The following is a 25,248-nucleotide window of genomic DNA, read 5'->3' as shown; positions in this document are numbered from 1 at the left end:
AGTGCCATACTGGGAAAGACCAAAGGTCCATCTAGCCCAGCATCCTGTCACCGACAGTGGCCAATCCAGGTCAAGGGCACCTGGCACGCTCCCCAAACGTAAAAACATTCCAGACAAGTTATACCTAAAAATGCGGAATTTTTCCAAGTCCATTTAATAGCGGTCTATGGACTTGTCCTTTAGGAATCTATCTAACCCCTTTTTAAACTCCGTCAAGCTAACCGCCCGTACCACGTTCTCCGGCAACGAATTCCAGAGTCTAATTACACGTTGGGTGAAGAAAAATTTTCTCCGATTCGTTTTAAATTTACCACACTGTAGCTTCAACTCATGCCCTCTAGTCCTAATGTTTTTGGATAGCGTGAACAGTCGCTTCACATCCACCCGATCCATTCCACTCATTATTTTATACACTTCTATCATATCTCCCCTCAGCCGTCTCTTCTCCAAGCTGAAAAGCCCTAGCCTTCTCAGCCTCTCTTCATAGGAAAGTCGTCCCATCCCCACTATCATTTTCGTCGCCCTTCGCTGTACCTTTTTACTGCAGGTTTAATCTAAAAATTGCTTCCACGCGATGAAAATGCAACCAAATACAATCTGTTATAAATTAGTGCATCTATCAAAGGAAAAAAAGGCCTCGCAGAGCTCCTAGATCAACACAATCTAATAGAGCTTAAAGTGAGCTTAAATAATCCTCTGTTCATCATTGGCCAAAAAAACACCTTTGATCTTACTGTCGAATTGCTAATTACTGCTATAGCCTCCGTTGCTACACAATTCCGCATCAGATATTTCAACAACTATGGCTACAAAAAATGGGTAATTCAAAACTGAAAGGAAACTTATCTTTCAGTCGCACTTGCTACCGGCACCTTTAACTTCTTTTGCTGGAGCTAGTTCCTTCTCCCCCTCACCACTAGCCCACGATGGCCAGCGTGCCACTGCTTCAGGGTCTAAGTGGCGGGGCCGCTTTTGAAATTGGCTGTAGTTGCTTCTTCCGTGCCTCTCTAAGCAGGTTTAACTCAGTTTTACCGATGGAAAGCAATGCCGAAATCGTTTCAGCGTGAGTGATAAACTGGCATGGAAACCCTGACCACGGCAAACAAAATAAAAGCTTTGTTCGTTTGACTACTGCAAAAAAAAAAAAAATTATGCCAGGGAACTGGGTGGGCGACTAGACTACCAGGGAAATCTTAATTGTGGGAAGGGGGAGTTGGAGTCTACACAGGATTGTGTTTGGGAGGGAAGTAGGGAGATGCCAACTGATGGCAGGAGCACAAATGCAGTTATTCTGGAACTTTGTGCCTAATTTCCGGGAATATCCCTGACCCACCCATGCCCTTCCCATAGACATGCTCCTTTGGAGTTGCGCATTATGAAATTCAGGCATGCTTGTTATGTAGGATCTGCCCTATCCCCTATTCTATAAATCCTAATTACTGTCAAGTTCTTAACACCAATCATTGATTATCACCTAATTGGCTAATTAGTTTACACGCAGATCTGCAATCCACACCCAAAGTTGTGCACCTAACTCTGGGCAACCTACACAGAATCTGGCAGCGAGAGTCTTAAAGAGTATCAAGCATAGTTTATATCAAAAGAGCAAGCTATACTGAAGAACTGCACGGATGAATGTTCAGAACCCTTATTTTATCATCCTCACTTTAATATTCCCTTATCTCTTGTTTGTCCTGTTTGTCTGTCCTAATTAGATTGTAAGCTCTGTCGAGCAGGGACTGTCTCTTCGTGTTCAAGTGTACAGCGCTGCATATGTCTAGCAGCGCTAGACTTTGTCAAACTTTGTCCCTGTGTCATTTTCTACTTTGAAGCCTGTTAATGAACTGGACTGAGTGATGCAGACAACAATATTTTGATTTTTTGGAAAAACAAGGAAACATGCTGGCCACAACTAGTAAAATTTGCAGGTGGGATCATGTACATGCTGCTACCAGCACATCTTCTAAGAAGACATTTTCTATTGCAGGAAGGACTGTGGAAGACAAGAGAGCTAGACTGAATCCTGAGATTCTTATTCAACCACAGATTAAAAAATAATAACAGTGCTTCAGAGGGCATATTTCTCCCCTCTAGGGGATACAGAACGGGTTGTATTTTGTACCCCTGGACATTTTAACAGGGTAACATAGTAGATGACAACAGAAAAAGACCTGCACGGTCCATCTAGTCTGCCCAACAAGATAAACTCATATGTGCTACTTCTTGTGTATACCTTACCTTGATTTGTATCTGCCATTTTCAAGGCACAGACCGTAGAAGTCTTGCCCAGCACTAGCTCCACCTCCCAAACACCAGCCCCGCCTCCCAATCTCGGCTAAGCTTCTGAGGATCCATACCTTCTGAACAGGATTCCTTTATGTTTATCCCACGCAGGCTTGAATTCCGCTACCGTTTTCATCTCCACCACCTCCCGCGGGAGGGCATTCCAAGTATCCACCACTCTCTCCGTGAAAAAATACTTCCTGACATTTTTCTTGAGTCTGCCCCCCTTCAATGTCATTTCATGTCCTCTAGTTCTACCGCCTTCCCATCTACGGAAAAGGTTCGTTTGCGGATTAATACCTTTCAAATATTTGAACGTCTGTATCATATCATCCCTGTTTCTCCTTTCCTCCAGGGTATACATGTTCAGGTCAGCAAGTCTCTCCTCATACGTCTTGTAACGCAAATCCCATACCATTCTCGTAGCTTTTCTTTGCACTGCTTCAATTCTTTTTACATCCTTAGCAAGGTATGGCCTCCAAAACTGAACACAATACTCCAGGTGGGGCCTCACCAACGACTTGTACAGGGTCATCAACACTTCCTTTCTTCTGCTGATCACACCTCTCTCTATACAGCCTAGCAACCTTCTCGCTATGGCCACCGCCTTGTCACACTGTTTCGGCACCTTCAGATCCTCAGATACTATCACCCCAAGATCCCTCTCCCTGTCCGTACCTATCAGACTCTCCCCGTCTAACACATATGTCTCCCGTGGATTTCTACTCCCTAAGCCCACCTCTTCAATGCTGCGTTCGGCACCTAACCCTTACCGTTCAGTGAATCCAGACTGCCCCAATTTGACTGCCCCTATCGGACCGACCGTTCACTTGTCTATTAGATTGTAAGCTCTTTGAGCAGGGACTGTCTCTCTTTGTTAAATTGTACAGCGCTGCGTAACCCTAGTAGCGCTCTAGAAATGTTAAGTAGTAATAGTAGTAGTAAGTGCATCACTTTGCATTTCTTCGCATTGATTAGGCATCCTTGGGGCAGTAGAAATCAGCTATTGTTGGGGATGGAAGGGTAGAGGGTGGTGGTGAGGAGGGTTATTATAGCTGCTCGCTGTTATTATTATTGTTTGTAATTTATACACAATAGTTGCACAGCATATTGTTCCTTTTTATACTTTAATAAAAAGATTTAAATTAAAATTATAATTGTTTGAGGCTTCTGCAGATGAGGACAGAGCCCATGGGGATGGAGCAGGGACGGGGCAGGGATGGAAACAAACTTTGTCCCCGTGTCGTTCTCTAATTCCCACCTCTTCTTTGTGGCCTTTTTTTCTCTCATCGTTTCTAAGTGTGGAGGTTCTGGAAGATGTGATTACACCAGCATGAGAGTCTGTATCTGTTATTCCCATTCCTTAATGTATTTGAGTACACTAAACCCCATCCCACCCCTAAAAAAAATGTTCAAAACTTTGCACCCTGGGGGATTTTGAATCAATAGATTTTTCTGTGGGTTCTTGTACGCACTCTCTGTTAAGTGTTAACCTCCAGCTTGATTCCCTGTGATACATTTCAGACTGTTGCTTTTCTGCTGAAAACTATAAATTATATATTTTCTGGTGCTTTCTATATTTTCAATCCTTTTCTTTGTCGGGTTTTTAATCTTGACTGTGAAGTTACTACAAAACTAATGATAACCTTTAAGAGTGGACTAACACGGCTACCACACCTCTCTACAAAACTAATGAAAATTAGATACAAGAAGCTTCCTGGATTTTATATTGTACTAGTAAAAAAGCCCCGTTTCTGATGCAAATGAAACGGGGGGCTAGCAATGTTTTCTTCTGTGTGCATGTGGGAGTGTGTGTGTGTCCCTGCCCTCTGGCCTCTCTCCCCTCCCCCCTCTGAGTCCTTCACTGTTACAGAGCCAGCGATTTGATTTCGTGCGCTGCTGTTTTCCTTCACTGACTGTGTTACAGAGAGGGTGGGGCAGACACTCATACGGAAACCGGATATCTCGCCCCCTTCACACTTCCGGCTGGAGGCTTCATAGAACGTTGGTGTTGCTTTTTATATAGAGAGATATAAGTACATTAATTTTAGGTTTCTTTTTTCCGTTTATCCACTCTTGATATTCTGCCAGGAGCAAAGCATCAAAGTGGTTCGCAATTCAAATACTGTATTATAAAAGTAGGAAAGGAATGTCATTAAAATTGTTGCCCGAGTTGCACGTTAGAAGTTCCCTATATCTCGCATTCGGTTTCTCATTAAACAAACTAAGCATTAAGCGAGTGGTTCCCAAAGGTGGTCCTGGAGGCACCCCAGCCAGACAGGTTTTCAGGAGACTCACAATGAGTATTCATGAGAACGATTTGTATGCACTGCCTCCACATCTCTCTCTCATAAATATTCATTGCGGATATCCTGAAAACTTGACTGGCTGGGGTGCCTCCGGGACCGCGTTTGGAAACAACTGCATTAAGAAAGCGTTCAAGAAACAAGAAGACGGTCCATCGGTGCAGCAGTGGATAAGAAAGCTTAAAACACTGACAGAACTTGAAAAGTTGAAGGATAGAAAACATGGACATTATAATTCGAATGCGAAAGAATGGACAATAGTGGACACATTATCGAATACGGGGAATGAAAAAGGACTATAAAGGATCAAGCCATAACAGGACAGGATTGGGAGGGGGAGGGGGGAAATAGGGATTCACAATATAACGGTACATTATATGTGGTTATAGAATATATAGAGATTGTACAGCAGTAGTTTTATTGGCTGTATTTGAGATCAGCAAAGTTATTATTGTATCTGTTTAGTACTTTGTATTGCTATTAAAACATTGAATAAAAAAAAAGAAAGAAAGAGTAACCGGCCATTCACATCTCAGAGTCACAAGCTCAGTAACAGGGCCATGCCTAGGGTCTCTGGTGCCCCCCTGCAGACTATGAGTTGGCACCCCCCCCCCCCCCATCTAGCATCTTCTTTTTCTCGTCTCCCTCCCTGCCCCCTTTTCCAGCCCAGTGCCTTAAAAGGTGAAGAAATCTTGTTTTGAGAAGAGCTGACCCATAGCCACTGCCACAAAATTCAACGCTTTCCACTGCTACAGTCTCCTGAGACCTACACTTAGCATGGGGGAATACTCTCAAAGCAGTATTTTGCACTGATTATTATCGCTGGAGAAGTGTCTGTGAAATGCCAGAGTAAATGGCATTGCAATAGTCTAGTTGGGATAGAAGAGTGGCATAAAGTAGTGTTATTTGTGATTTTTTTAACAAGAACAAATCAAACAGAGTGGAATTGCCTCAAAGTCAGAAAACAAGATCTTGTCAGTGCTGCCCAGGTATTTGAATTGGGGAACTAGTTATAACAGGTGACAGAGATATAATAGTATGCTTTCAATACCAAGATCCTAATAAGAACAGTAAGCAGGCTAAGATAGGAATTAAAAAAGAAGGGTGAGCCCTGTAGTACCCCAGCAGCAGCAGCAACAGAAATTAATAAATAATAGATCCGGCCGGCCGCGGGGGCCATTACCTGGCTTAAAGAAGTACTTGAGAAGATTCTTCTTCTCTTCTCTTCTGCTCTGCTGAGCAAGTCCCGACTGGCAGTCAGCTGGGAGCCTCAGCTTACCGGGTTGGACCGGCCCTGGCCTCAGCGCCTGGGACAGAGGAGCGAGCTGGCCTGGCTGGAGGACACGAGACTCCCCCCGCAGGGGGAGGAGGCGTAGTGACGTCGAGAGTGGAGGCGCTGCTGGCCAGGCTGGAAGGAGACGAGCAGCGCCGCGGAGGTGTAAAGCGCGCGCTGCCGAGGAGGTGTCATCTTGTGATGTCCAGAGCGGAGGAGGAGCCGCTGGCCAGGCAGGCTGGAAGGAGACGAGCAGCAAGCGCCGCGGACGGGAACTGGAAGCGGGAAGGGCCAGCCGTCGTCGTACAGCTGGGCAGGCCGCGGAAGGGATGCGCATGCGGCGCCCTTGAAGGCAGGCGCCCCCCTGCGGTGCTTACCCCGCTTACCGTGTTGGCACGGCCCTGCTCAGTAAGCCATAATAAACCAATAATGCAATTTCAAATTTCACATTGGAGGATTCTGCTCTCAAATGACAAAAAAGGAGAGAATTCCAAAGATAGGGAGCACAATAAAACACCGTATTCTACCACAATAACTAGAACGTTTTTGACAGGTATAGCTATGAGCAATAATAATTTACCTTTGATCCAGAAGTGACCAGGAAAGCTTCACCTTTTGTGCGTGTCGGGTACTTCTGCTCTAATATCTACTACAGCCCCTGGAGAGCTCAGAAATTTACCTGAAAATTCCTCACCCCAGGAAGTGTGTTACATTCTTGTACCTGGTTGATTCTGCATTGGATGCTGCTATTCTACCCTCCACCACATTTTCAAGCATTCAAAAATAAACCTAAACAGAGTGGAAATATATTTTACTTGCTTTTACGTTGTTGTTGCTGCTGATTCACTTTTTTGTTTAGGTTTTGTTTTAATGTTCTGGTTCTTCTGGTTTTCCTTTGTTTCTATATCTTTCACTTTCATACTTTTGTTGAGCTGAGTGCCCTGGCTCCCAAGACTTTTTTTTTCCAGCTTAGAACTTTCACATCCAGGATCTGAACACTGAAACAATCTGAAGATCTAAACTTGTGCCAAACAAGAAAGTTTACTAAGTTCCAGTGCATTACAATAATCCACTATTAAATCAGGTGTGGCCTTGAGGGTAGACTGCACCGTATGCCTCGGAGGAACGTCAGGAGTCAGAGGTCAAACTTTCTGAGCACCTTTCCTTTTCCCCATAGCTGCAACAGCAGTTTGGGGTCTGGGAGCGTTAGGCAGGCACACTCACTCGAGAGAGCAGCGTTTCAAGTGTCTGCTCCAGACGCCATCCTGCCCCCCTGGCTTTTGCCGGAATATGTTATAAAGTAAAAATAATTAATCCACAGAGTTATTGGGATGGATTAAGAAAGGAATGCCATTTGTAAGTGTCTGAGCCATGGCTAAACCAACATCAAAATAGTCAGAGCTCAAAAGATCTTCAATAGTTCAGTGGAGGAATGCCCTAGTGGTTAGAGCACTGGTCTTGACATCCAGAGGTGGCCAGTTCAAATCCCACTGCTGCTCCTTGTGATCTTGAGAAGTCACTTAACCCTCCAATGCTTCAGGTACAAAACTCAGATTGTGAGCCCTCCAGGGACAGGGAAATACCCAGTGTAACTGAACGTAACTCACCTGTGCTAATGAAAAAGGTGCGAGCTAATTCTAAATAAATAAATAAATAAATAGAAAATACATTTTCTGCTTTGTAAAATACAGTTTTTAAAAAATAATGAAACCTGTTTAGTAATGAGACTAGAAACAGAACATTGTGTTTTAGGCAAAACAAGAGAAGTCCTGACATGTATGTGACACATAAGCTGGTCTCAGGGTGATGACCATATGTGGGTTTTGATGTCTCAAATGTTGGAATATTTTTGAAAACTGCAGGTTGAACTCCAAACATAAGTCCACCAGAGCGTATGCAGTGATTTTCTGTACAGAGCATGATTCAGACCTGTAATTTGATATCCCCTCAGTTACTTCATTACAGCTTTAAGCACTACAAAGGTTTTTAAAAAATTAAAAAAAAAGACAAATTGGTGCAAATGGCTTTCTAAAATGAGAAACAAAATACAGCCCACATGTAAGAGGAAGTAAACATGCCTGGCCCGCTTTATTTTGGCATATTGATTGGCAAGATAGTAGAATAATATTTTAGGAAAGTTAGAGACTAGCTACAGTTTTCAGGAACTGTATTTTTGTATTTATTTTCTTTATAATTACCCTTCAGATTATTTTGCTTTCTTTTACAAACTTTCCCCTCTCCAACTTCTGCTCTCCTTCACTCTCCCATCTTTTTCTCCCTTCCTCCCTCCCTCTCCCAATGACCACATCTATTTGCTGCTCCTATACTGAGCCATAGATAGAAATATGATGGCAGATAACAGCTAAATGGCCCATCAATCTACCCATCCACAGCAAATCACTGTCTCCTCCTTTCCCTAAGAGATCCCACATGTGTAACCCACGCTTTCTTACATACATACCCTCATTCAGAACCAGACAGACTTTGGCCACAATGGAGTGGATGAGTAGCCTAATGGTTAGAGCAGCAGGCTGAGAACCAGGGGAGCCCAGTTCAAATTCTACTTTTGCTTCTTGTGACCTTGGGCAAGTCACTTAACCCTCCATTGCTTCAGGTACACTGCTTCAATATTTTTGGGGTTTGCAGGTGTTATATTAATAATAAAAAATAAATAAATTTCTCCCAGCTACAGTGGAGCTTGGCTCACGCCATGTCAGTGTTATTTTCCCTTTCATCAATATTGCCTCTTTCTCTGGTGGTTACTGGTTCACACTACTACTACTACTTATTTCTAAAGTGCTACTAGACATACGCAGCGCTGTACATTTGAACATGAAGAGACAGTCCCTGCTCGACAGAGCTTACAATCTAATTAGGACAAACAGCACACATAAGGGATAAGTACAAGATTCCATGCAGAATCCCAAAGAGCAGCAAGATTCCGGAATCCCAAAGAGTAGCAAGATTCCGTGCAGAATCCCAAACACTACTACTTATCATTTCTATAGCGCTACTAGACGTACGCAGCGCTGTACACTTGAACATGAAGAGACAGTCCCTGCTCGACAGAGCTTACAATCTAATTAACACTACGATGATAACATCTCTTACCCCAGAAAATAATCTAGCAAGGCTGCGGGGAAAGGGGGAGGGACATACTCTACAGACGCCAGCAAAGACATTTTAGTTTTTCTTTGGGTTGAAAAATCCTGGGTAACTATCAGTAAATCTGATTCAGCATCTTCGGTAACATATCTTTGGTAGAACAATATGCATGCTGACTTGGCATTGTTAACCCATGAGAAGACAAGAACAACCCAACACACAATTTGCCCCAACTTGCTTAAAGCTGCTGAGATCTTCCTAGCGTCATAAGTTGGTATCTTGTGTAACTAAGGCACTTCTAATTATAGCAAGGGTGGAGAACTGACAGGGCCTTTTCTTTTCTTACAAAAAAAAAAAAAAGTCAAAGTTGTTCTTGAATTAAACAGCGACTTGTTGAGGACTGGGTTTCTCTCATCCTCCTCTCGGTCACAGGTATCAAAAGTGGAATCCAACATGACAACGAGAGGTTTTGCCATCCGACAGCTACATGAAACCTCACCCAGGTGCCCAAAGCAAAAACCAGCAAAGTCCATAACTGTTTTCCTGAAAGTGATACCTAGGCAAAATAATGTAAAGTTTTTGTTCAAATACTGCTTTTTAATTTTGCTAAATTTTCAATGTGGTCAGGAAAAAAGCGGACGATTGGAGCACCTTCACGAACTGTGCCAAACAAATGGTTGCCAGTAGTTACACATATTCAATTTAAGATTCTGGTAATCGAATTTAGGGTTCTGTATGTCAGTGTTTCCCAAGTCCAGTCCTGGAGTATCCCTTCCCAATCAGGTTTTCCAAATATATCCACAATGAATATGCACAAACTTGATTTGCATACACTGTCTCCATTATATGCAAATCTCTTCCATGCATATTGTGAGGAATATGAGGGTGAGAGGGAGAATGAAGGCACATGGAGGAACAAGGAGGCTCGAGAGGGAGGGAGACTGGGTAGAGAAAGGAAGCAGTCTTTTCCCGTGGGGGATTGGAGAAAAGGAAAAGACTACAATTCCCAGCAGCCCCTGAGTTGGTCCCATGGTAGAAACAGGGACTTCAATCCCCAACAGCCCCCAGAGGAAGTCAGGAGAAGGGCTAGAGAAGGCAGTTGGAAAAACCTGTCCCAGAGAGCCAGGATGAGGGAAGGAGTTCTGAACCTGCCCAATCAAGCAAATGGAGAGCAGCTGAGCAATGGGCGTGGGGAGAAACCTATGGATTAGCAAGGGGAAGAAAAAGGGGAGGAACTAGAGCAAGAGGAGCGGATGGAGATTGCTGCTCTGACTAAACTGGAAGGAGAGGAGGTGAAACAGGAGAGGGCTGCTCGGGAGGAGAGCCTGGTAGAAGAAGGGAAAAGGTGGCTATCCCACGAGGGGAGCTGAGAGAACAGGTTTACCACGGAAGGGTCATGCGGGTGGTGGTCAGGGTATAATGCTGGCCTGGTTGGGGAGGGCCCTTGCCACTCTCCCTAGGTTGATTTCTTTTGAAAGGGAGAGAGGAGGAGTGGTGGTTTAGGGCATAACTGTTATACATTAACTGCTGGGAGTTTGAACCCTTTCTGAACTGCTGTGTTTGGGGAATTGTTTTGCCTAACTGTTTTATATGAACTGCTGAGATTTTGGAATCTTTTGGGGGTTTTTTGTTTTGAATACTATGCTGTTGAACTGCTATGCTTCTTGAGAAATGCTGTGGTGGGAATGACCTTTGGAGGAGCAGTTGACACAAAGGGATTACAATAAAATATAATGATCTGACCTTGTGGATTGCTGTGTGCTCTTTAGCAGTGGATTACAGCACACAGCTCAGCTAAAGGGCCGAGGGACAAGAGTCTCCCGGTGCAGGAGACTTTTCCAAGAGTCTCCCGGTGGTGGAGACCTTACAATATTCATTGTGGATATCCTGAAAACCTGACTGGCAAGGGGTACTCCAGGACCGGACTTAGGAAACACTGCTGTATGGTATAGCTCTGGAGTTTTTAGCTTTCGCATCAGGTGGCATTCTCTTACCCTGCACTGCGTTCCACTCCTACCATTTGGTTCAGATACATAAGTGAACCTTTATATATGCAGGTCCTGTGTTAAGAAATTCCCTACTGGAAGACAGGGTAGAGAGAGACCTCCTGCGTTTCATACAGTCCATCCAGTCTGCCCAACAAGATAAACTCATTTTACATGGTATATGATGAAGCTGCAATGTAGTAAATTTAAAACGAATCGGAGAAAATATTTCTTCACTCAACGTGTAATTAAACTCTGGAATTCGTTGCCAGAGAATGTGGTACAGGCAGTTAGCTTAGCGGAGTTTAAAAAAGGTTTGGCCGGCTTCCTAAAGGAAAAGTCCATAGACCGTTATTAAATGGACTTGGGGAAAATCCACTATTTCTGGGATAAGCAGTATAAAATGTTTTGTACTGTTTTAGGATCTTGCCAGGTATCTGTGACCTGGATTAGCCACTGTTGGAAACAGGATGCTGGGCTTGATGGACCTTTGGTCTTTCCCAGTATGGCAACACTTATGTACTTAAGTAAAGGCCATTTGTTTATTCTGGCTTTTGGTGTGCTATGAGTACAGCTTGTGTTTGAAGTTTTGGGCAGAAGAGATCCGTTTGTTTTTAACTTTTGTCAGTATGTGCTATCAGCAGTAGATAAAAGATTAACCCAGTCATGAGACACCAGGCGAATTGGAGCAAAAACTGACTAGGTTGGTCTTTTACCTACTATTGGTGGTTTCACTGCTTCTTTTGGTGTGTGTGCTATAAATGATATTTGATGGGTACATTTGTGGTTTTATTTCGTGATATTGATGTTGTAATACTCTGGTGTAATTTTTTTTGTTTCTTGTCTTCAACCTAATGATGACCCCACTAGCCAAATCCCTAGCCAACCAAGGCCTCAACCCCTACATCTACGCAGCCGACGTCATGATATACATTCCTTTCAAACAAGATCTAACAAAAATTACAAACAAAATCAAACTCAGCCTGCAAGTGATGAACTCATGGGCGGATGCATTTCAACTAAAACTCAACGCAGAAAAAAACACATTGTCTCATCCTCTCATCACAATACAACACAAAAAAACCCACCACTATAAACACCCCCAGACTACACTCTCCCTGTCTCAGATAGCCTGAAAATTCTTGGAGTTACAATCGACCGAAACCTTATGCTACAAAGCCAAGCAAAATCTACAACAAAGAAAATGTTCCACTCAATGTGGAAACTCAAGCGAGTAAAACCTTTCTTCCCGAGGGAAATATTCCGCAGCCTGGTACAATCAATGGTGCTAAGTCACCTAGACTACTGTAATGCAATCTATGCCGGATGCAAAGAACAAATTATTAAGAAACTCCAAACTGCCCAAAATACTGCAGCCAGACTCATATTTGGAAAAACGAGATATGAAAGCGCCAAACCCTTACGCGAAAAACTACATTGGCTCCCAATCAAAGAACGAATTGCGTTCAAAATCTGCATCCTGGCTCATAAAATTATTCATGGCAAAGCCCCGGTCTACATGGCAGATCTCATAGACTTACCAACTAGAAACACAAAAAGGTCAGCACGCACATACCTAAATCTCTACTACCCAAGCTGCAAAGGACTAAAATATAAATCAACATATGCATCCAGCTTCTCCTACTTAAGTACGCAACTATGGAATGAACTACCAACGTCATGAAAACAATGCACGAAAACAATGCATGAAAACTTCCGGAAATCATTAAAAACCAATCTGTTGGAAAAGGCATACCACAACGATCCAACCTAAACTCCTGAACCCTACAACACAACGAAACTTATACCAGATCTGGACAAAACTGAACTCTCTCTCCTTGACTATCTAATTCACTCTATCACTTAAGTAACTCTAATGCAATACCAATCTGTATTTCTCAAACCGGAATTGGCGATCGCCAACATGGTACTATGTAAGCCACATTGAGCCTGTAAATAGGTGGGAAAATGTGGGATACAAATGCAACCAATAAATAATAAATAAATAAGATATGATGTTTCCTTTTTTATGCTTTCAATGTACCCTGCCTAGTCCTGTGGATAGGTAGGTTAGAAGTACTCCCAATAAAAATCAACTACTGGGGTCTCATCTGGTTGCATCTCCTGTAAAATGCGAAGAGCTGAGCTATCCAAATGATGCGGAGCGTACAAGGTGAAGAAGTGGTCGGTCTGGTTTGCAGGCCCACTAGTGGGAAGAAAGATTCAGGCAAGAGAGGGGCTGTGGCATGCTTTTTATAAAAAAAAAATATTTCCTGGTGGTAACAGGGACTGCTAGGACTCGCTTTTTTAAATTTTATTTTCCATTTTTTTTAAACGATTGTTCTTTTCTTCATTTTAAATAAATGAAAGAAAAATAAAAAAAAAGTCTGTGCACTCCCTGAGAAACAAGGGACTGACCAACAAACTAAAGAGCCCAATGTATCAAACACAAAATGGAAGAAAGATCCGAAGTATGAAAGATAAATTGTAAAAGGTGAAATGCAGAAACAATAATCACCATAACAAAGGCTCAAGACATGCCGACTGTGAACCTTCCCACACTGATGAAAGTAGTACAGGACATATCCCCCAGCTGACAAAGTAATCTACGCACCTAAGGCAACTATGCGGGCTGCAAAGAACAAATAATACAGAAGCTTCAGACCGCCCAAAACACAGAAGCCAGGCTTATATTTGGAAAAACTAATTTCGAAAGTGCCAAACCCCTTAGAGAAAAACTACACTGGCTCCCAAAGAACGTATTACCTTCAAAATCTGAACCCTGGTCCACAAAATTATCTACGGAGAAACCCCGGGATACATAACAAATCTCATAGACCTGCCATCCAGAAACTCCTCAAGCTCATCACGAACATACTTGAATCTTCACTACCCAAGCATCAAAGGAATCAAATACAAATCAACGTATGCATCCAGCTTTCCCTACCTAAGCGCACAACTATGGAACGCACTGCCAAAATTAGTAAAAACAACGTACGACCACCTGCACTTTCGGAAAGAACTAAAAACAAACCTGTTTACCAAAGCATATCCTACAGACCCAACATAAAAGCACGAACACCTGCAACACAACCAAAACAAAGATCGTAATGGACTCAACCCAACTTCTTCCTTCCTAAGTCCCCCTACATGATCCTTATTGTATCACAATAACACCATGTATTTGTTCATACCGGAATTGGTGATCACCACTTCAGTACTATGTAAGCCATACTGAGCCTGCAAATAGGTGGGAAAATGTGGGATACAAACGTAACTAATAATAATAACCTGGTTTGGCTTTTCTTAACTACAAACAGTGGGGTTCTTTTACTAAAGCTTAGCTCGCGTTATCTGCACCAGGGCCCATAGGAATAAAATGGGCCCTGCTGCAGATAACTCAAGCTAAGCTTTAGTAAAAGACCCCACAGTATTTACATAGTAACATAGCAAATGATGGCAGACAAAGACCTGTACAGTCCATCCAGTCTGCCCAACAAGATAAACTCATTTTGCACGGTATGTGATACTTTATACCCGAGTTTGATTTGTCCTTGCCGTTCTCGGGGCACAGACTGTAGAAGTCTGCCCAGCACTGTTCTTGTACTAAAATTCCTGACGTTAACGTTGAAGCCCCTTAAAATTTACACTCCACCCATCCATATCTATCCCGTCACGATCATGGCGTAGACCATAGAAGTCTGCCCAGCACCAGTTTTGCTTCCCAATTAGCGGCGGCGCCACCTAATCTCCGCTAAGATTCCGTGGATCCATTCCTTCTAAACAGAATTCCTTTGTGTTTATCCCACGCATGTTTGTATCCCATTACCATTTTCATAACGAGCCAAGAGCCAAAAATCTAATCGGAAAAATACCAGGATCACAGTCTAGTTACAAATAATGAAAAAAAAATGGTACTGCTAAAGCATCTGTTACATCTGACTGCGTCTGGTGGCCTGTTTTGCTATCTGACCCTCCCAAGGCTTGCCCTGCCCCATGATGCAATTGTTGAAGCACTGCTGGCTACAAAAGCCTCCTTACAGAGGGGCTCTTTTACAAAGGCGCAGGAGGGCTAATGAGTGGGTAGTGCAAGCTCAATCGGTACTACCGCCGGGATAGCGCATGCGCCCGATGGTAATTCCGATTTTGGCATACCGAAATCTGGGCGCGTTCCCGGTGGCACACTCATGTTGGCGTGCGCTGCATGGTTACTGTATGGGTAGCGCGTCAGCCCTTACCGCTAGGTCAATGGGTGGCGGTAAGGGCTCAGGCACGCTAGTCTTAATATTAGCACAGGCCCATTTCCCAGCCCATTAAAAAATAGCCTTTTCACAGCTGTGGTAAAAGAAAGGCCCAGCACACGCCTAAAAGACGTGCCCACACTATTGCTTTTTACCACGGCTTTGTAAAAGGACCCCAGAGTCAGGTAAATTGGTAGAATTTATACAAAATAATCATTACATCCCAGCACTAGTTACCTACTGTACTAATGTTTTTCTGAAACAGACCAATGCACAAAGTACTGGATTCAGCTGTTTGACCACAAACATGCAGCAAACACTCAGCTGCTCCCGGGACAGTGAGATGGCAATGATTTTACTTTTCTGCAATCCACCTGCCTAGGATGGTACTGCTCCCTTGCAAAATCTCTCTGTTCCTTTAATACAGGGTATTGTAAGTCTGTTAGGTGTGGAACTTTAAGTGGTTAAAGCTTATTAAGGTATAAGCATACTTTACTGTCTTATAAGAGTACTTCTCTGTACTTAACCTGCAAAATGTCATACAGATTAGAAAATGCTCCACTGTGGGACTCATTTAATTTACAAAAACTGCCAACCTTCAAATTCCACCACCTAACAAGTTAGAAATCGGACCATATGCTCCTACTTCCTGGGAACGTGTTGCTGCCTAACTCAGCAGATATAGGAACTGTTTGTCCAGTCTTCCTTGAAGGCAGTACTCTGATGGAGGGGTTATCGTGGGTACCAAAAGATCATCCCGCAAATTTACTACTACTACTACTTAACATTTCTAAAGTGCTACTAGGGTTACGCAGCGCTGTACAATTTAACATGGAAGGGCAGTCCCTGCTCAAGGAGTTTACAATCTAAAAGTCAAATGTACAGTGAATCTACACTTCCCCAGCTGTAAAGGACTAAAATACAAGCTGCTGCATTCAACTACCTTCTCTTACATGAGCACGCAGTTGTGGAATGCATTACCTACTACCTTGAAAACTATAGACGAAATAACCAACTTTCGTAACTCTCCAAAGACACATCTCTTCAACAAGGGCTACAAAGAAAACCCACAACCTTACTAAATCCGCCCAGTTATGAAAGTCTACTTTCAAAACCTATTTGCCTAAATCTTCTCTTCCTTCCCTTATTTAATATTTTCACATCACTAATTGTACCTGACATCCTGGAATGACAAAGCCATAACAGATATTGAGCCTGCAAACAGGTGGGAAAATGTGGGATACAAATGCAATAAATAAATACCTACTGCTGACCAGATGGATGGTGGTGGTTATTCTGGGTGCCTACCACTCACCTGATAGGGTATTGTTATGGGCACCTGCGCTCACCTAAAGGGGGGAGGGGGCTGTCATCAGTGCCTACCGCTCACCTGATGGGGGAGGGGGGTTGTCATTAGTGGGTAAGAGGAACCCGAATTATAGCTACGTCTTGCAAGGTTCCGCGTTAGGAGTTACGGATCAAGAAAGGGATCTGGGTGTCGTCGTCGATGATACGCTGAAACCTTCTGCTCAGTGTGCTGCTGCGGCTAGGAAAGCGAATAGAATGTTGGGTGTTATTAGGAAGGGTATGGAGTCCAGGTGTGCGGATGTTATAATGCCGTTGTATCGCTCCATGGTGCGACCGCACCTGGAGTATTGTGTTCAGTACTGGTCTCCGTATCTCAAAAAAGATATAGTAGAATTGGAAAAGGTACAGCGAAGGGCGACGAAAATGATAGTGGGGATGGGACGACTTTCCTATGAAGAGAGGCTGAGAAGGCTAGGGCTTTTCAGCTTGGAGAAGAGACGGCTGAGGGGAGATATGATAGAAGTGTATAAAATAATGAGTGGAATGGATCGGGTGGATGTGAAGCGACTGTTCACGCTATCCAAAAATACTAGGACTAGAGGGCATGAGCTGAAGCTACAGTGTGGTAAATTTAAAACGAATCGGAGAAAATTTTTCTTCACCCAACGTGTAATTAGACTCTGGAATTCGTTGCCGGAGAACGTGGTACGGGCGGTTAGCTTGACGGAGTTTAAAAAGGGGTTAGATAGATTCCTAAAGGACAAGTCCATAGACCGCTATTAAATGGACTTGGAAAAATTCCGCATTTTTAGGTATAACTTGTCTGGAATGTTTTTACGTTTGGGGAGCGTGCCAGGTGCCCTTGACCTGGATTGGCCACTGTCGGTGACAGGATGCTGGGCTAGATGGACCTTTGGTCTTTCCCAGTATGGCACTACTTATGTACTTATGTACTTACCTGCCGCTCAATTGACTAGGGGGAATGTGCGTTTCCCTCCAGAGCCAGTGTTTTCTGCACACCCGATGGAGGAGCTGTGAAGCTTGTCTATCGCTCACCTACTTGGAGGTGCTGTAACGTCTATGCTACAGTGAACAGCAGCGTGATCTCCCTCTCACCTTATGTAGGGGCTGGCAGCAGCCAGGATGTTTTTCTGCACAGGGATCTCTTCTCCTTCCAGCACCAGCAGCGCATCACAGAAGCGGGACTCCTCCCTGAACGAGCTCAGGGCCCGCAGCAGCTTAATGGCATGCTGGGGGTCGGACACCACGGTTATGGAACCGGCCTGGGACATCCTGGCAGCCTCGCCCTGCTGCAGCGGGAAAAGGGAATCAGCTGGTCCGCTGGAGCCCCATGCACTAGCCTCCAATGAACCAAAAAAACCGAGCGTTAAAAGACAAATGGCCAACGGTGTGCAACCCTTTCCCTCGCGCCCGGCTCCCCAGCACTGCCGTCACGCCGGCTCCGTCTCGCAAGCGCAACATAAACTAGTGCACTACTTCCGGAACCCATTCCGCCCCGCCCTCAACGTCATCTTCCTCAGACGGGAACCGCCTCTCGGCCGTGGCGTTCGCACTGCTTCCGGAAACAGCTGTGCCCCGCCTTCTTACGTCATCTCTCCGCGACAGGAGAATATACCAATGGGCTTTGTTGTGTTTAGGGACAGGGTTTATATTTGTGAAGACAAAAAAGAAGTCACCAAAAATTTTAAATTTGTTGCTAAAGAATATTTCAACATAGCACATGTGTAAATAACTTTTAGTTCATGAAGACACATCAGTGACTGCCTTACGGTACAGCAGTAGACAACCTGTTGTTCAAAAAGTTACGCATTTGAGTTTGACCGAGTTTGAGCTCAAGTGCACTTATCAGAAGAGCGGGTATTGCCTCAACAACTTTGATTGGCTTCTGAGATAGGTGTTGAGAGGTGTGGTAGCCGTGTTAGTCCACTCTTAAGGTTATCAATAGAAATCAAACAAAATAAAACATGGAAAAGAAAATAAGATGATACCTTTTTTTATTGGACATAACTTAATACATTTCTTGATTAGCTTTCGAAGGTTGCCCTTCTTCCTCAGATCGGAAATAAGCAAATGTGGTAGCAGATAGTATATATAAGCAGTGGCGATCCGCATGACACCCGGGGCGGATTGCCGATGTGCCCCCCCCCCCCCCAGGTGCACACCGCTGGGGGGGGGGGTGCCACGGCGCGCGCCTGTCAGCTGAGTTCGCTAACTTCGCTGCAGCTCCCTCTGCCCCGGCCGGAACAGGAAGTAACCTGTTCCAGGGCAGAGGGAGCTGCAGCGAAGTCAGCGAACTCAGCTGACAGGCGCGCGCCGTGGCACCCCCCCCCCCAGCGGCGTGCACCCGGGGCGGACCGCCCCCCCTTGGTACGCCACTGTATATAAGTGAAACATCCAAGCATTACTTTGACAGGTGTGAAAGTCTTTGTATGACATATGCTTAAAGTTGTGCTGCACAAACAAAATTCCTTTGCAGCTCCTTGTGACTCTGGGCAAGTCACTTAACCCTCCATTGTCCCTGGTACAAAATAAGTACCTGAATATATGTAAACTGCTTTGAATGTAGTTGTAGAAATCTCAGAAAGGTGGTATATCAAGTCCCATTTCCCCTTTCCCTTTAGTACCCCATGTGCCAGGCTGACTAATAGGCCAGAGATGGTTTCTCTCATAGTGTGGGTAGGTGTGTGGGTCATGGGCACATAAAAGAAAAAGAGGACAGTTTCCTAAAAATTAAAAAACTTGGTGGACATAATCTTAAGAAGTCCAAAAGGAGGACATGTCCTCTTAAAAGAGGACGTATAGTAACCCTACTTGTGTTGAGCCTGTTAATAGCCAGTCTATCTCATTTCAATCCATGAAGAAAAGAAAGAATGTGTGGTAATGGGATCTTGCTGTCCACAGCAAGTATTTATTACAAGTGTGCAAATATGTTTTCTTCAAGGCCAGCAAAGATTTCCACAGCCAAACAGTGATTCTCAAAACGTTAGAGTTGCATCAAAACCATAGACTTATATTTATTTAGATTTTGCTCACACCTTTTTCAGTAGTAGCTCAAGGTGAGTTACATTCAGGTACACTAGATATTTCTCTGTCCCAGGAGGGCTCACAATCTAAGTTTGTACCTGAGGCAATGGAGGGTTAAGTGACTTGCCCAAGATCATGTTTGTATGTGTGTGGTATGTAGCCTGGAGGTCGTGCATGCAGCCAGAAAAGTGGGGGAGGGGGGGGAGGGAAAGTCCTCTGTTGAGGCACTTTTAAGATTGGTCCCTTTAAAAAGGGGTTTGACTGCATTTCCCAACAATAGGGCTGGAATTGGAAGGAACGTGTGCTTGAGGGTGGAGTAACACCCAGGTAAAACAACAAACAGGCTGAGTCCAGATGGAAGCAGAAGAGGTAGAAAGTGCAACAGAGCTGCAGCTTAGGGAGTATCCAACAAAGGTTCCAACTCAGGAATGGTTTAGAAATCATCTTTATTAGCACCAAACAGGGAGACCCAACAGGGGGCCATGTTTCGGCAGGGCAAACAGCAGATCTAAGTGACCCGTTGCAACTGTTCCCTTAATCAGTATACTTCATTGTTTATATTGTTCTTTTTCACCAACCAGTGTGAATTTTGACCCCTGACACAAAAAGTTTGCCCCGCCAAAACACTGCCCTTTGTCTGGTCTCCCGGTTTGGTACTAATAAAGGTGATTTCTAAACCATTCCTGAGTTGGAACCTTTGTTGGATATTCCCTACACTGCAGCTCATGTTGCACTTTCTACTTCTGCTTCCTTCATGAGGGTGGAGAAAGCCAGACTACATTTCCCAGCAGGCAATAGGGCTGGAGTTGGGAAAGCGCAGGTGCTTGATTGCTAACTTGTCTCATGCTAATAGAAGTTTTTGTTGTTTAGAAGAGACATAGCCTATGGAGGAAGGATTTTCCCAAGAATCATTGTAGCAAGGTTCTCTTTCCTTGGTACGGATAGATGAGCCTGAGGAGTTGTTTCTCACAGGTCTCCCACTTAGCCATCTCTCTCCTCTTCAATCTGTTCAAAATTCTGCTGCACGACTAATATTCCGCCAGGGTCGTTATGCTCATATTAGCCCTCTCCTCAGGTCACTTCATTGGCTTCCTATCCGTTTCCGCATACAGTTCAAACTCCTCTTATTGACTTATAAGTTCATTCACTCCGCAGATCCTCAGTACCTCTCCACTCTCATCTCTCCCTACATTCCTCCCCGGGAACTCCGTTCACTGGGTAAACCTCTCTTATCTGCACCCTTCTCCTCCATCGCTAACTCCAGACTTCGTTCCTTTTATCTTGCTGCACCATATGCCTGGAATAGACTTCCTGAGCCGGTAAGTCAAGCTCCATCTCTGGCCGTCTTCAAATCTAAGCTAAAAGCCCACCTTTTTGATGCTGCTTTTAACTCCTAACCCTTATTCACTTGTTCAGAACCCTTATTTTATCATCCTCACCTTAATATTCCCTTATCTCTTGTTTGTCCTGTTTGTCTGTCCTAATTAGATTGTAAGCTCTGTCGAGCAGGGACTGTCTCTTCATGTTCAAGTGTACAGCGCTGCGTACGTCTAGTAGCGCTATAGAAATGATAAGTAGTAGTGTTTGGGATTCTGGAATCTTGCTACTCTTTGGGATTCTGGAATCTTGCTACTCTTTGGGATTATCTCTTGTTTGTGCTGTTTGTCCTGATTAGATTGTAAGCTCTGTCGAGCAGGGACTGTCTCTTCATGTTCAAGTGTACAGCGCTGCGTATGTCTAGTAGCACTATAGAAATGATAAGTAGTAGTAGTAGAGTTGTTTGGTCTCCACATTAGGTAGCTGGGAGTCTGAGGAAGAAGAAAAGGTTTGCCTCAAACAGGCTGTGGTCTCAGCTGCTTCAGGTATTTAAAACCTGTGGGTGAAAGAGTAAAAACCAGTCTAGGAAGAAAGAGGTATGCAGGAAGCTACCTGTGAATTGACTTTATAGGAAGCTTTGGTTCTAGTTTGGGGAGACTTGCTTTCTTCAGATTCTAGAAGGGAAGTGATAAGGGAGGGAAAGCTTAAGGATACACCTGCAGATTCAAAAGGTTGCCCTGAAATAGAAAGCAGAGGTGTATGTCTGTTAAAGTTGGGCAGCATTGGAAAAGGGAGACTGCAGTTCAGTGCATAGACTTTGTATTAAGGCACTAGTGCGTGTGTGTGTGCACGCGTGTGCTTGGTGTGTCAGAAAGCCTGGACTGGAATGCTATGTAAAACAGGGGGAAATCAGGAATTGCCAGTTGTAACTGGGAAAGGAAAGAATCCCAAGTCAGTGATATGAAGATACCATGAGTATTTGTTTTGTTTTAAGAAACATTAAAACGTTTGATTTTGAAAAGCTGTAGTGTGGATCTGCTGTCTGTGAAGCCCTTTTGGAATTGCTAAATTGGGGTCATGGGTAGGAATAAATGGGCAGCATTGGCCTAGCACACTGCTCATCAATACAGAAAAATGGAGAAAATGTGTATATGTTACAATTACTATATTTATTACTCTAAATTTTCTCTTCAGATGAACAGCATTGCATGGGTAAAGTAGAAGAGCTTTGTGGAATACATGTATAATTCATAGGCATATATGGTTCTATAATTATCCAGATCTTGATAATGCACTCACACAATGTCTGTCTTAAAAGAGTAATGTTAATGTAGAGGCAAATGTAGACGTTACAGACTTACAAACTAATGCAGGCACTCTGAAATCCTAATGCCTAATTCACTCAAGTTTTTCTTCCATTCACATTTCCTGATATATCAAGGGAATCACAGACTAGGAGGTGTGAACTCTTGGCTTTTAAGCCAAGAATCATTGCCCTAGGTGGGACCTTCCTAGAGCGATTCCCTTGTAAGTGTTTTATTTCCTGATTACTTATTTGTTGAACCCAGGAAATTATAAGAGTTTGTGGAGTTAAAAGAACAGATGAAGAACCCTCTGCAGCAACTTCCTTTAGTTACCACTGTACCGGCTGCAATTACCGACTAACCTTCCTCCCTCAGAAAAATATGAATTTGTAAGATTAACCACTTGGTGTTTTTCTTATTTTCTTTGAGATTGTTTTCCTGATCTTGGATCCCCCAATTGTGGACAATTATATATATATTGTTGAGAGAAAATGTTTTTTCTTTTTCCTTATATTAATTTCTGTTTTTCCTTACATTTACGTGATAAATGTGAATGTAATTAAGTAAAATGATAAAATTAAAAAAAATGTCTAAAAAAAAGGTTTTTCTTCCATTCATACAAGTCATTTATCCGGACCAGCACATATCACTGGGCCACACGGTTACCCACATACTCCCTAATTCTATAAAGGGTATTTTGATGTGCGTATCTTACTTGAATAGTGAGCACCAATAATTGTCTTTTTAACAAGCTATTGGTGCTAACAGGAATCAATTAAGATGCATGCATGTAAATTTAGGTGCGTGATCAGTGCCTAAATTTACACACGACCCCAAAAATGGGAGGGGTTGGTGTGGTTTTTGGTTATACACGCAATTATTGAATAAGAGGGCTTTGCATCTGCATTCAAATTTGCACCATGTTTTCATTGGTGCAAATGGATGCTCCTAAAAAAATGTGACCCCCCCCCCCCCCCCCGGGACTTAAGCACTATTCTATAAACCGTGCCTAACTTTAGGCATGACTTATAGAATAGCACACACTGTTTTTGTTTTTTTTTTTTCTGCCAATTTTTTTCAACACATTTTATAGAATCTACCCCATAGTGAGGTTCATTCCTGTCATAGTGTGTGCAAAACTGACCCATCTGGAGAAACTGTCTTTAAGAGAAAAACATTCAACATAAAGGGTTTCTACTCGTGCTGTTCCATAAATATAATCTAAATTATTCAGTTCAGAAAATGTGAAGAAGGGAGTTATGTTGGGGCGACAGGCCAGATGCTAAAGACAAGAATCAACTTACATTGGTACCACAGAGCAAACCAAGATGACACCTCTGTGATTTAGCATTTTTCAGAACCATTATGAACCGTCAAATTATAATGCTATGTCACCTTCTGATCACCCATCCATTTCTCCCTGTTTGTCATCCCACCCTCCCCCCAGACTGCTATTGGAATGCTTTTATGTTCCACTTATGTACTCTGATATTGTCATTTTTTCTGCTCATACGGTCCTAACATAGTAACATAGTAAATGGCAGCTAACCTGAGGAAAAAGATTCTGGCATATAAAAGCTAGTCAAAAAATGTATTGTTAGTCCAATAAAAAGATATAGAGGGGCATTTTCGATATGATGTCTAAGTTCGACTTTGGACGTTTCGCTCAAAACGTCTAGAATCCAAGTAGCGAATATAGTGATTTTCAAAACAGCAAAACGTCTATTTTTTTTTTTAATGCCCACTTGCTAGAGGTTTTTGTGCTCTGTACACTTATCTTTTTAGTCCATTTTTGGAAAAAAAAAGTGTCAAGTGAAAAACACACAAACTCAAGCCATTGGGATATAGGAGGCGCCAGCTTTTTTTTAGTAGACTGGCCACACAGACATAAGCGGTAGGGCACCCTAGGGGGCACTGCAGTGGACTTCACATAAAACCTCCCAGGTACACATCTCACCCTTGCCCCCTTATACTGTATGGTGAGCCCTCCAAAACCACCATAACCTTACTGTACCCAACTATACACCACTACAATAGACCTTATTTTATTTGTTACACTTGCACCCCGCACTTTCCCACTCATAGCAGGTTCAATGCGGCTTACATAGTAATAGGAATACAAAGTATAGTCAGAGAAAACAGGCTATGCTTAGCAGAGTAATGGGGAAGTGTAGATAGGTAATATAAGGGAGAGGGATTAGAGGAGGTAGGAAGAGGTGCTAGTATTAGGCTAGATTGAGATAATCAAGGGAAAGGGTCAGGGTGAACATAGGGAAATTGGAGGAGGCGTGGTCCGAGTCATTGCCGTTGTCGCAGGATCAGGTGATGTTGTAAGGTTATGGTTGTAAGGGTCACCTCTATGTGTGGATACAGCAGGTTTTTGGTGGGTTTTGGGGGGGGGGGCTCACACTTTCTATCACAAGTGTAACAATTAGAGTGAACTATGGGCCTGGGTCCCCTTCTCCACAGTGCACTGCACCAACTAATCCTAGGCTAATCCTAGGACCAGCTTGCTGCTCTAATAGGACCGGCCATAACAGCTGAAGCTGTCATAGATGCTGGTATGTACTGTTTCTTTTACACCTTTGGGGGATGGGAGGGCGTCAGTGACCACTGGAGGAGTAAGTGGGGTCATTTCTTTATTCCTCCAATGGTCATTTACATTTTATATTCTGTACTAGCCGTTGAGCCCGTAAAAACGGGCTGGTATTGGGGTTTTCCTTCCTTCCTTCTTCTCCCCCCCCCCCCAGAGTCGCCGCCGCCGCCGCCATCCCTCCACCCGGCCCGGGCCCTCTCTCTCTCCGCTACTAAACTTACACATCCATTCGCCGGAACGCAGCACGCACATCAGCTGAGCTGCCGTCGGCCCTTCCTTCTCTGCCTGTGTCCCGCCCTCCTGTGACGTAACGTCAGCAAGGGCGGGACACAGGCAGGGAAGGAAGGCCGACGGCAGCTCAGCTGATGTGCGTGCTGCGTTCCGGCGAATGGATGTGTAAGTTTAGTAGCGGAGAGAGAGCCCGGGCCGGGTGTGTGTGTGTGTGTGGGGGGGGGGGGGGGGTAACGGTAGCGGCGATCTCGGGT

General features: G+C 43.8%; 1 protein-coding gene across 1 annotated transcript in view; it reads right to left on the bottom strand.

Moving 5' to 3' along the window:
• The window catches only part of GAN (gigaxonin), a 127,518-nt gene extending 109,612 nt beyond the window's left edge, over positions 1 to 17,906 (bottom strand). Inside the window, exon 1 of the mRNA XM_030202656.1 lies at positions 17,618 to 17,906. Within this exon, the coding sequence (XP_030058516.1) occupies positions 17,618 to 17,793 (176 nt within the window). The 5' untranslated portion in view covers positions 17,794 to 17,906. The remainder of the gene's footprint in view (positions 1 to 17,617) is intronic.
• Positions 17,907 to 25,248: the final 7,342 nt, after the last annotated feature.

Source organism: Microcaecilia unicolor, chromosome 5 (genome assembly GCF_901765095.1).
Source record: "Microcaecilia unicolor chromosome 5, aMicUni1.1, whole genome shotgun sequence".
Taxonomy (NCBI): domain Eukaryota; kingdom Metazoa; phylum Chordata; class Amphibia; order Gymnophiona; family Siphonopidae; genus Microcaecilia; species Microcaecilia unicolor.
This window is presented reverse-complemented; position numbering and strand designations above follow the sequence as displayed.